General features: G+C 30.4%; 1 protein-coding gene across 1 annotated transcript; it reads right to left on the reverse strand.

The window, feature by feature from the left end:
* Nucleotides 1-11,419: 11,419 nt before the first annotated feature.
* Nucleotides 11,420-13,178, reverse strand: LOC102622784 (alcohol acyltransferase 9). The gene has a single exon (XM_006486229.4). It carries the CDS (start codon nt 12,905-12,907, stop codon nt 11,537-11,539), a length of 1,371 nt encoding a protein of 456 aa, XP_006486292.1. The 5' UTR covers nt 12,908-13,178; the 3' UTR covers nt 11,420-11,536.
* Nucleotides 13,179-13,647: the final 469 nt, after the last annotated feature.

Consider the following 13,647-nt stretch of genomic DNA (forward strand, 5'->3'; position numbering starts at 1 on the left):
GTGAAGCTCATGCCTCAAAGCTAGGGCACCAAGATGCTTCCTGGCTGCTGCTTCTCTCTGGTTGCTTGCCGCCTTTACTTTTAGGGTTCGCTTCCATGTATTACTTCGTTTAGAAGGCAGGAATTTGAAGAGCTTCCTTTGTAAGACAAGCTTCAACTGCCATAAACTTTCGATCACTAACTTCGCTATTAAATTTAATTTATTTTTCTTATCTTAAGGCCTATATATATATATACACACATAATCAGTTTTTTTAATCCAAACTTCCCTTATGATTAATTGAACTTGTTATCAACACCAGCTATACAAGCAGTCAGAGGCCGGAAATCACAACCTTAAATTACATTTGCTAGTTATTTTAATTTATTTTCATTATTATTTTTATAAAACACCTTCAATGGAAAGCTTCTTATAATACTTTCAGTGTGAGCGTATCTTATTCACTACATATAAAATTTTATTTTTCCTTAAAAAACCTTTAAATAAATTTCCAATTTCGCCCCATCTTAGCCATTCCACTGTAAGCCTGCAACCTAATTCATTGTGGTAGGGACATAGTTGCTAGTTGTTCTTAATTTCTATTTTCTAGCTCAGAGCTTTATGATCAGAGTTTATGAATTGTCAGCAAACTTCTGCATGATGATGAAAATATGTCTGCATGTAGTAACTGGGTGGCTTATCCTGAAACAAAGAATACATAAAGTAAATTAAGAGATACCCATATTTTATTATATATTTTAGGATAATATTAGATTTGTTATGTTGCCCGCCGAATTAGTTAGGGTCATGAGCACGGGACATAAAAGATCTCAAATTAATAATTTTTTTACTTTACACATCTTAAGTTATGATCTTAAGTTATGAAAGTTTGCCTCAATGATTGATTGAAGGGATCAATTTAAAGAGAATTGGCTTTTCGGAAAAGCAATCGTATAAATAGATGACGCATAAAAGTAACAAGTGAACTGTGTAAATTAAGTCAAGATTGATTCAATAAAGCTACAAATTTTATTTTCTGAAATTATGAAGCTATAAATTGATATCGTATATGTAGAATTTTGATAATTATTTTGGCGAGTAGTTTTTAATTTTAAAATTAATTTTTCAAGCTAATCCACCTTGAAGGTGCATTAAAGGATTATTCAATTCCCAATAAGGCACGAGAGTTGCCACTTGCTAGGTCAGAAGATTAATTAGTAGGGCGTGTAGAGTTTTTCTACTTTGGACACATGCAAGTTATCCTGCCGGTAATATTGTAAAATCTCAAGTCTTCGATCATGAAAATTTTATTAGTTTAACAAATATTAATATATTGATAGAAATATCAATATATTGATAATTATTAATAATTATTGAATCATCGGTAAGTAATAATTTATTAATTTATAAAGAAAATATGACATTAATAGTAAGAATGTTTATAAAGTATAGAGGTAATATATTCAATAACGTAGTAATTTTGTCAAATTATAGGATATAATTCTAATTTGGTCTTGATTGAGAATCAATGACTTCCCGATTGTATGGGTGGATGGATCACGATTACATATATTTCATCATAGAAGATTTTTAGAGGCAATATAATAATTCGATTTCTTTTTTATTTCTCTTAATATAACACATAAAGTACAATAATGACTTCTTATATGAAAGGTGTGAAGAAAACAATAATGATCGATGAAATGTGTAAAACATTATGCAGTACAACAAAGAAAAATCATAAATATGTATTTATTTTTAAATTTGTTAATTATTAATTTATTCATTAATTGGGTCCTATAGTAAATTTTTTTTTTAATTTTAGTATCTAATAAATTTATCAAATTATTAATTTACCACATTGGTCACAAGTCGGGACAATAATTATTATTATTATTTTAATCGAAGTTATCAATCTATCAAATATTAATTTAACAAGGTTATACTTTTAAAAAGAAAACATTACAAGAACAAAAACTAAATACTCCAATTAAAAGAGGAAAAATATAAATTTCAGTTACAATGAAGTGTGTGTATATAATATTTTTATTTTTTAGCGGCGTTCTTATTTTAATTTTTACCAAAAAACTGATCATATATATAGATTAGCAGCCTAAAGACACCTTTACTTTTACATTCATTAATATTCATTAAATTTGATATGAATTGAGACTTATTAAAATTAAATATTTAAAATTTTTTAATATTTTCTACCTATACGAACCCACCCTAAAATTCCCCTCTTATGTTCTCTCTCCCTCCCTCTTCTCTTCTCTTGTTTTTTTTCTCAGTCCGTGTGAAATCAACCACAATCACCCCCCTTCCGTTTTTTCTTTAGCCTTCACGTGCGTCCCTCCCTCTCTCCTCTCATTTTCAATCACTACTTTTTGTTAGTCAATCTCTTTCTCCAAATTCATCAAGTAATTAACTCCAACCTGCAGAAATTCTATCCAAAAGCCTGTCCATTGACAAGCAAGAAAACTGAAAGCCAGTGTTTAATTCTTCCCCAAAACTTTATTTGATGGATTTCTCACAATACGCGAAGAAGTATTTTGCTTTCTTCGTTCTCAAATATGTGCCTGAAAAGCATAAAAGATTTAGTATGTTGTCACGCTTTTGTACCATTAATGCTGTTTATTTTATTTTTTATTTTTTATCATTAAAGGGCTCTTAAGATAGCTAAGGCAACACTCAGCGGGAGTGTGCAACCCTATGAACATCATTAATCAATATGCTAAGCATATTTGGAGGAATAGATTGAAAACAATGTAAACCCAAAGAGAAAGAAAAATTGTACTAGGCCAAGAAATCAGTTGCTTCATTGGCTTCTCGGTAGATATGCTCCACTTTGGTCAATGCTATTTATTTTTCTTTTTTGTTATTTTCATTTGCTTCCCTGTAATGGAAGTACGTTGCCAAATCGGTTGGGCACCAGTCTGTTGAGTTAAAGATTCTAATTAATTTGCAACCAAAGTAGGTTGGTGTGAGTGGTTCAGCACCTCACTCTTTAAGAGAGGTCAGGGGTTCAACGCCCCGCTCTCGTATGAAGTCACCACTTTGGCCAGCACTTTAACTCTTACGGGCCGATCCGGTGCGAGCGAGAATTAGTCTGGGTTGTGGTACGGATTTAAAAGTACCTCCCACAATTGGAGCACACTCAGGATCACCTCGTGATTCAGACAAAAAAAAAAAAGATTCTAATTTGCATAGAATGATATTCACAAAATAATTATAAAAGCATGATAACATAACCAAATCTTCTATGCTTTCAGGCACACATATTTACATTTAATCAAGGACAAAACTACTTTGCAACCCTGGTACCAAATACCTAAATTTGGTTTTTTTTTTTTTTTGCAGTCCCTATTGTTTTCTGTAAATAATAAAAACAATAAGTGTCAAAAATTTTAAGCAATAAGCCCCAATTAAAATATAATAATTTCAAAATTTTTAAAAATTTATTTGGCATTTTCTTTAGCAATCCCTATTGTTTTCTGTAAATAATAAAAACCATATATTTTAATAATTTTATGTAATAAGCCCTAATTAAAATATAATAATTTTCAAATTATAAAAAAATTATTCTATTTATCTCATTCTCAAATCAGTTTGTCCTACTTTAAATCTTAATTTATTCATTATCAAACATATAATTCTTCTAAAACATTAAAAAATAAGAGTCTTCTAAACTACATAAATTAGATTAATTTCTTAAACACAAAATCTCAGAAAAATAATACTGCATTTTCTCAAAAGAAATATATTGCGTTTATGTTTTCTTCATTACCATTGTAATTAAAAAAAGAGTTATATCTTACTTTGTATAACAAGATCTAATCAATTAGAGCCTACTAAATGCGATTAAAGATAGTAGGATGGGTTTACTTTACTAAAATTTAATCTCAATAAGGTGTTTGGCATGGATAAGTAAACTAAAAATAATACAGCTTAGGCTACCAAATTATCATGTGATAATGATTTTTTTTTTTACCCTAAGGAGACCCTAGAATAAGTTTTTTAGACTAAATTTTTGTCTTATGTTAACAACAGAAAATAAAAAATGTTACCTTAGAAGCCTAAAAAGTTAGTTAATTTTAATTTTTTTTAAAGGTATTCTCCCATAATCTATTAATTTAATTTATCATTTTAAATTTAAGTTTCATTCTTTATAATTTTAAATTTAAGTAATTGAATAAATATTATACAATGCATTTGTTTTCACATTAAATAAATAATTGATCAGCTTCATACGTGTAATAAGATAATATTTTATATAATTTCAAATTTACATGTAGAACTATATTATTTTGAAAATATTATTTATAAATTCTATAATGAAATTTAAACGATTGTCAAGAATTTATTTAATATTTATTTATTTTCATTTTAATATTGTCAAAAATTTTATAAAACCTTGTCCAATCTTGTATTACACTAAAAACAAGATAATATTATTATAATCCAATTGGTATTTTAAGTAAACGGGAGTGGAGAATATTATGGGAAATTAAAATAATCCAACCATAATTTTAATATATAAATATGCTCATTTACTAAATTACCTTTGACCCATATCATAAAATATTTTAATGGACTAATATGTCAAAATTCGAAAACTTAATCTTTCTTTGTTTTTTTAGTAAATAGAATGGACTGCATCGTTAATAATCATGTAAGTGCATCCATGCCATTGAAATAGCTTTTACAACTCTCGGGTTGAATTCAATGGTTGGATCACAAAAATACAGAAGGTGGTGTATAAAACTACAGTTGCATTGTAACTAGGCCCTTTAATAAAAGAAAAATAAGAGAAACGCTAAGAGAGCACATGCAAACGAACAAAAATTATAAGAGAGAGGGAGAGAGAAAGATTTGGGTGGACTTAAAATGAGGATAGAGAGAATAAAAATTCATGATTATTTCATTTTAATAAATCTCAACTATCCATCTATTTTGATTGAACATATATAAAAGAGGGTTATATCTATTATATATTGGTGTTTTTATTTTTTAATGCAAACATAATATTAAATCGTACAGTTTAATAAAATAAATTATTATTCGACGGTAAGAAAAAATTTGAAGACGCTGCCATCTAAGAATTATTATTACTATTAATATATATAAAATTAATATTTGCATGCAAAGATGAGGTGTCTGCATGTAAGGCAAAGCACACAAAGAATGATTTAGAATAAACAGAGGTAGCATGAGCATGTGCTGCCGCTGCACCGGCCAACCAGTGCCTCGGAACTAACAAAATTTTCTTAAGAGCTTGCACCCGTCACCCAGTAGCTTTACAAAACCAGTTGGATCACTTGGACCATTTATTTTTATTTAATTAATTTATATGCAGAAAAAGAAAAAGAAAAAACAAATTGTCTGATGATATTGAGCTCGTCTGATGCATGCTCTGATTCTCAATTGGGTAACCTTTTGCTCGTCCATGTTTGGTTTTGAAATAAACATCATCTGCCTGCTCGTGGGGCTTTGTAATTAACTTAAATGTAAGCTTCGAGGGGAGCTGTTCCATTCTCAGCCACAATTTCTTTATTTTATTGTAAATTTTAAAATTTGTTTGTAACTAAACTGACGTACAGGCCGAAAAAAATTGCTTGGGATTATTCCACCAACTCAGTATGTGATAAAATAATAAACTTTTTTTTTATTAATATATTGATATTTTAATGTTAAATTTAGTGAGTTTTCGAAAGACCTACTGCTATGTACTGTTGGATATATTATTTAAAAATGTGTTCGGTAACAATAATTGCATAAAAAGTTAATTGTTTTTGTTTAATTACAGGGGGACCGTCTTAAATCCAATGCCACAAAGCTGATGTTTCCTTCGTTAATTTACAAAAATATATTATATTATATACACTCTTTCAGAATACAAATTACCATGAATTGTCATATGTGAAATGATTAGTTAAATATCATTTTAGATACCAAAAAGTAATAGGTAGACAGTGTTAATTGTTGATACCAGCTCGTTATTATGCCACCATCTAATTATATTTTATAACATAAATAAAATATATTTATGATGATTTGAAATTTATTTATAGTGTATTTATAGTGCATCCATCATGCCACAGTACGAAAGCTTACCCTCATACTTATTGGAGAAATATCTACTTTTATATAAGGAAAATTACACCTTGGGGGTGGCTGAGAGCGGATCAGGATTCTCTCCTGATCTGATCTTTATCTGAGCAAGTGCTTTTAATATGATTGGTGGTTAATAAATGAAAAATAAAAAATAGTTAAATCTTAACTATTCACTAATACTAAAATACAAGTGGCAATCAAGAGTGCTCAGATCAGGAGAGGATTTCAATCCGACTAAGAGTCCAATGTAATCAAATCATCCATTTTTAAATGGTATTAGGAGTGAATCTTCTAACACCCTTAAAATTCCTTGCAAAACTCCACATTTTTATATTTAGAATTTAACCTTAACAGTTAAAAATACATAAAGATATTTTTTTCAAACTATCTTCAATGCGTTATAATTTCTATTTTTATTAACGTGAAGTAATATGTTTATTGAAATTATTTTAGATCATGGGAGACTATTGAAACTGAAATAGAAATTTCACAAGTCACGCAAAAAAAATTATTAAATTTAAAGAGTTTATCATTACAATAAATATATTCTTTTGCAACCATATTTTTTTGTGGCAACTTAATTTTTGTTATAAAATGTGACTTTCTAGGACAATAGTTGATCTTGTCGCTAAATGTCTTTTTTATTCTATGACTAAAATTAAATTCATCACAAAATCTTATATTTTTGCAACCGACAACAATTCTCGTCGCAAAAGCATTTGCCAAATATACTTATTTTTATTTTATTTGCGACCAAACAAAATTTCGTCTCAAATTCTATACTTTCAGCCATCCCTTGAAGATTTCATTACACACACACACACACACATATATATATAACCCAAATTTTAGTCCCAAAAATCTACTTTTTGCAACCTGTTTCAACTTGTCGCAAAAAGTCAAAGATTTTGGTGGGAAATCTACTGCCAAACAAATTGTTGAAAGATACTTATAATATTTTTTGCGACAAATCATTATTTAGTTGTTAAAGTAGACATTTCACGACCAAATTTAAACTAGCCACAAAAAAGATGATAAAAAATTTCTTTTTGTGACTAATCATGATTGGTCACAAATTGTATAATTTAGCGACAACTTTAGAATATTGTTGCAAAAAATGAAATATTATGGCCGAGATTCGACCGCTTTACATAATTTAAACTCAATTTGAACAATTTTTTGTGACCAAAAATTAAATATGGTCGCAAAAGACTTACATGTTTTGTATATTTGTATTATTCTTCTCTCTTTCCTTTTTTCCTTTTCATCTCTAAGTTCTCTCACTTTTACAATTCTCATTCTCTTGTTCACTCTCTATCTTCTTAGCTTATTTTTCTTACAACTTTTTTTTTACACATTCTTATTTGATTGTCATGTGTAAAAGTTAACTAACCTTTGTGTTTTGAATTTTTTTTTGTGTAGAAATTAAATATTGAAGATCATATACACAAAGAGGTGAAGAAAATCAAGATGCAAGGAGGTAAAGAAAATCAAGAAATTTATGAATAAATATAATTGTTCCAAATGTTTCAATTATGTAATTGTTCTAAATGATATAATTTCATTAGCTAAAATTTTGTGTATTTTTTATCAATTATAAAACTTTTAATTTAATTCTTATACTTTCGTGATGTTGGTTATAGTTGTTTGAATTATTAAAGAAAAATTTAAAAAATTAAACTAGTTAAACTTCTATAATATTATATTTAAAAATATATTTTTTGTGACCAGTTTAAGTATGGTTGCAAACATTGTAAATCTATGACGAAATGATTGGAGGCAAAAAAGTAACGGTGACAAACTGAAATTTATTTTGTGACCATTTTTCCTTTGGCGCTAAAAGTCGTTTTCTATGACCAACTGATAAAGTGGTAGCGGATAATTTTCCTCGACGGATCTAATGTGACCAACTTGCAACCATAACTTTTTGGTTGCAAATTATTTTTTGGTGACAAATTTAATAGTTTCTGCGACAAATTTATTGGTCGCATATGACCATAATTATAGTATTATTACATAAAGAACGAATATTAAGTTCTTTTTAGAGAGAAAAAGTCATGACCTTTTGCTGGATTTTATAAAAATATCGAAACGAAGGACATGATATGAAACAAGGTTCTTAGTGATATCAAATGTACAAAACTTATAGTACAGGGGGCAATCCAAACTAAAATAGAGGTCACAAAAAAAAATATGTTTTAAGTTGAGAAATTTTATAGAGAAAATATTAAGATCTAGTGGGACTTGAAAAAAAAACGTGTAAGGTTATTTCTGTAATTAAAGTAGAAAAAGGGTTTTATAAGAGCTTTTGTGGGATGGAAGCAGCATCACTCTGAGACTGATTTGGATCTTAAAGCCAAAGGAAAATTAGGCCTTGCTAAGCCCACGGGCTACGCCTAGCGTCACATGCCTTGCAAAGTAAGCACAACCGGATTTGGGAGTGAGATGCCTCCTATGGACTTCGTTCACTTTTGCAATCCAACTCGACAAGACTCATTCACAAGTTATGATAATTGACTCTCTCAATTTTATTTTAATAGTCTCTATTTTTTAAATAAAAATAAATATTTATTATTCTCTCTTAAGTTTTCAATAGATAAATTCTCATCTCTCACTTCTCTCTCATCTTTTAAATTGGTTCACACTATGAATCAAATATTAACTTTTAATCAAATCCCAAATTGAAATTAAATAAAATCTCAGATTGTCGCATAAAATCAAAATTAATATCATCATATAACAATAAAAACTACAATTTGTTTATAAAATTTAACAAAACTCAACATTAAAACTCATCTTGGTGGAGATGATAGCTTGATGGTACAGAAAACATGTAGTGGTGGTAATGGTGTTGATGAAGTGGTGATGGTGACTGTTGTACAATTATACTGGAGAAAGAGATGGAGAGAGGAAGGGGTGGGGGATGTAGAGAAAGAATAAACTAAAATAATTATTTGTTTATGAAGGATAATTACAGAAAGCAAAAAGATAATTGAAAAGTAGGGGCTATAGAGATCGTTTGAGGGGATCAAATATCATTACATCTCATTCACATTAACTGAGTTCCTTTTGCTTTTTTTTTTTTTCTTTTTTGGAGACTAGCTTCTAAGCTCTAACACCTATTTTTCAATTACACTCCGTTTAATACTAAAATACTTTTTTTTTTTTATTTTACAAATTCACACTATTTATATTTGAGTCTTTAATTTTTTTATGTTTTCCATCTCTTAAATTCTTTTGCAATGTTCTTATGTAACCCTCGTATAAATAATTCTGTTGGTAATAAATATTTTGTAGTTTTGTTATCTCTTTTATCTTCGAACTTTCTCTCTCTCTCTCCAAAACTTAAAAACATTGGATTCCCAAAAATAAATATAATTAATCTAAAAAATTATCTATTATTTTAAATTTTATAAACCAATTTATTTTATCATCTGGCTCGAGCAAGAATCAACCAAACTCAAAGGATACATATAAAAAAGAAATAGATAAAAAAAAAGAGAAATATAAATTTTCTAGATGAAAGTCATAAATTGAAAAAAACAAAGATAATAGATTGACAAGAAATTTGAAGTCTTTGCAATATCAATTTTAGAAACGGCTTGTCAAATAATTCACAACATTAATTAATGACAATCTTTGTTTGCTAACTCTCTTTTTTTTTCAGAATAACAAACTTAAATTATTTTATAAGTCACGACAATCTTAGACGAGCCTTGAAATTCAAGACTCTAAAAACTCTATTTTTTTTTCTTTTTCTATGTTTTGTATTTTTCAAAAATTGGTAGATGAGAACAATCTCAAGAGTCTAAATCTAACTATCCAAACATTTCAAACAGAGTGGGACAGCAATGACTTTTCAGGCATCTGGGCCTGTAAATCCAGTTGGCATTTTACCAAGAAACAAACAGAAAAATGACCAAGGTCGGCAAATATCCTGTTTCTGATTTGAATATGCCGGCAAATTTTCAAGCCAACCCAACTATATGCATTTATGATTCTTGTTCCTTTTCGAAGAATTTTTTTAAACAAAAAAAAAAAAATCCTCATAATGGCTTTCCTTTTAATTAAAAAAACAAAACGCGATTAGTTAACCTATAACTAAAGAGTAAAGAGAATTCACATGCTTGCAAATCTCGTATCAAGATTCCACTTAATTTAATATTTAGAAGAATCATAGGAACGGATAAGTAAGAATAAGTTATGTCATCATTTTATAATTTTATTTTTTTTTGTAAAATCAATCATAAGTGAAACTACAGGCCTAATTATTATGTTTATACGATAAATTTAGTGCATGCATTGGCCTCAATAATTGATTATTGAGGCCTGATTGACTACAATTAAATTACAAAAAAATTTAATTTATATATAACACGAAAACCCACGTCTATGCACTGTCGATCATTTTTAATTAACTCATGATTTAAAAAACTTGATACTTCCATAATAGAATAATCCAGTACAGTTGGAATGAAACTGAAAGGTTAATAATTTTATGTTTCATTTAATTTTAATTTAAGAGATTTAAAAAAATTAACGAGTGCATATGAATCCAAAATTATTTGTACATTAAGGTTCTACTAATATATTTTAGTGACGTACAATAAAATTAAGTATTTGTTTAGTGAGGACACTTGTTAAGTTTGAAATGTAAATTTGAGATTAGATCTCATTGTTTATGTATTATATAGTGTCAAATTAAAGATTATTAAAGTGGTCTAATTTTAATTTTGCATTTTAAAATCTGTCAACATCTACATATGAAAATTATTTCAATAAACAAATAAAATTTTTACTCCATAGAGAATATTGTAATGATCGATAATAGTTCAAGTTATTTTTAGGTTTTAAACATGGGGTCATTGTAAGTAATCATACTCCATGTATAATTGTTATTTTTCTGAAGTACCCGGAGAATATATAGATAATAATCAAAATCAATCTTTAAAATTTTTTATCTTTATTTTTTAAAGAACTTTTTATCATGTTAATATGTTGTCCACGATTCACCGAAATGAAAAATTTTCCAATTGAAAAATGAAGACGCGACAAGTCAATATCGAGAAAACCTTTGCCATGAAATTAAATTATACAATGACAAAAGGAATGGCCAGCAAAGGCAGAATTTCCATTAAAATACCTTAAGTGTTAGGGTAAGATAACAGTCACTTCGTTGGATTCCCGCTGCCTTAAAACAAAAGGGGCTCATAATTTAAAGGATCAAAATTGTGACCGTGAGCCCGGCGACCACAAAATTCCTCAAAAAGGAGATTAAAAAAAATATATATCTTTTTATGCTCCCAAGGGAAAAAAAAAAAAGAGGAAGACAGAACTCAATTCAATTATCTATTGGATCAGGATCAAAGTGATCAGTCAATCACAGAAATTCCATCACTTGTTAAAAAAGTGAAAAGTCAAACTGAGTTTACAAGTCAACGTATTACATTGTGGGGTCATCATGCGGTGTGGTCCTCACCAGCTTAAGCGCGAGATGCTCGTACTTGTCAACTGCACTTGTGGGAACCGCCACCATCACCTTAACAGCGTCCGTCTGATTGAAAACCGGCAGAAACAGGCAATACCTGTCGCAGCAAATGGGACCCACTTGAGTCGGCCTCCCCATCCCAAAGTCAACTCTCTCTAACCCTAGCCTTGACCACTGCGACACTATCAACACCCCGACTGAGTCGGGACACGCTCTCGTTTGACTCACTGAGTCTATCACCGACTTCACATACTCACTATCAACTCTCTCTTTCGCCTTTTTAACCAACATTGCTGCATGCCCTAAGCCCTTCTCTGTCAAATCTTTAACCCTCGTTTGAGCACAGCCTAATACAAATGCATTGCCATAATAGCCACTGGGTAGACTCGGCTTGACACGGTTACGTACATTGATGCTAAATAGAAGCTTCAAGATTTGATTCGACGGAAGATTCAACGACCTAGCCCAGCTTCTCCACACATGAGCTGAAAGAACTTCAAATGACGTGTAAGCCAGCTCACTGGGTCGACTCGTGGACAGAGCCAGCTTCCGCAGCTCGTTTAAGCGTCGTTTATCGAACGTTATTGAAGTGGGAACAAGCCTTTCGTTGGAAAAACGAGAAACAAAACCACAAAGATCAGCCACTCTGTTGAATTCCAGGTGACTCACTGAGCTGGCACGTGTATGTGCATGCTGTTGACGTGATGAGGAGGAGTTCATTAGGTGGCGATCCCAAACGGGTTTCGGTAGAGAATGGCCACCACCCAGTTCGTTATGACGGCTCGTAGATAACTCAGTAAACAAGTTGAGGAACTCGGCGCTACCGATACCATCGCAAACACAATGGTTAAAGCCAATACCGAGCGCTGCGGCTCCATCTCTAAGCCACGTCAGCTGAACGACAAGAAGTGGGGCCCCTTTGAGAACATCCGCCACGTATAACGACAGCAGTTTCCTCCACTGAGTAACATACCTGGGAGCCCTCTCAAAATCGTTGATCGTACTTTCACGGTCGACGGCTTCGATGAACACAGCGCCTTGGCCTAGACACACGACTTCCAATAAGCCCGACCCGTCTTGTTTAGCTCTGACCCGACCCGCGAGGGGATAGTAAGGAACCAAGGCTTTGGCGAGTGCGGACTTGACACGAGCCACGGTGACAAGTGGGTCCAAGCCAGGGCGAGGTCTGTAGACCAAGAGATACTCAATAGTGAAACGCAAGAAAAGCTGAGAATCAAGAGCTGAGAGAGACAAAACTGTAGATGGGGTTGTCTCAGAAGGATATATAACTGTAGCTTCTTTGCCATGCAGTGAGCTTGCTGCCATGTTTGTGTTGTGTGTTTCTCTTTGGCTTGTTTTGTTTTGAATTATTATTGTTCTCTTGATATGTGGGGTTTTTATCACGACAAGAGAGAGCAGAGCACTCACAAAATTACAAGTTTAATTGGTGGTGTTTTTTATTTATTTATATAAACGCATGCCATGTGTGATGTGTTATGTGTTTCTTTCTCTTTTCTTCTCTGTCTAACTGTTAAAGATTTGGTGCCAAGATTCTCAGGGCATCGCTTTATGGAAAAACTTAATATGAAAACAAATGTTAACAGCTTGGCTTTGCTTTCTGTCTGTTCGCGTACTTGGTGTTGGTGATATACATATTGATGTAATGATATCGATAGCAAAAATAACTTTTTTTTAATGTGAGTCTCTTTTAAGAAATAAGTTAAAAGATAAAAAAAAATATATAATTTTAATATATTATGAGATAAAATATATTTGTATTTTATTAAAATATACGTTTTAATTTTTTTAAATTTATTTCTTGTTTTAATAATTTAATTTTTTTTAATTAGAGAATGACTATCTTTCTCTCTTTAATTACATATGTGGGATTTTTTTTTTAAAATTTTCATGGCTTTTATTTGGCTTTTTTAATTAATTAAAAAACAAAAATTAGAAGGACTATAGTTCATACATCCGGTAATTATTTTGGTTTTCCGGCATGTATATTTATATTCTATAATTATCTTGATGCATAATATTTTCCATCTTTCTTTTTCTTCTATTAT

Source organism: Citrus sinensis, chromosome 4 (assembly GCF_022201045.2).
Source record: "Citrus sinensis cultivar Valencia sweet orange chromosome 4, DVS_A1.0, whole genome shotgun sequence".
Lineage (NCBI taxonomy): Eukaryota > Viridiplantae > Streptophyta > Magnoliopsida > Sapindales > Rutaceae > Citrus > Citrus sinensis.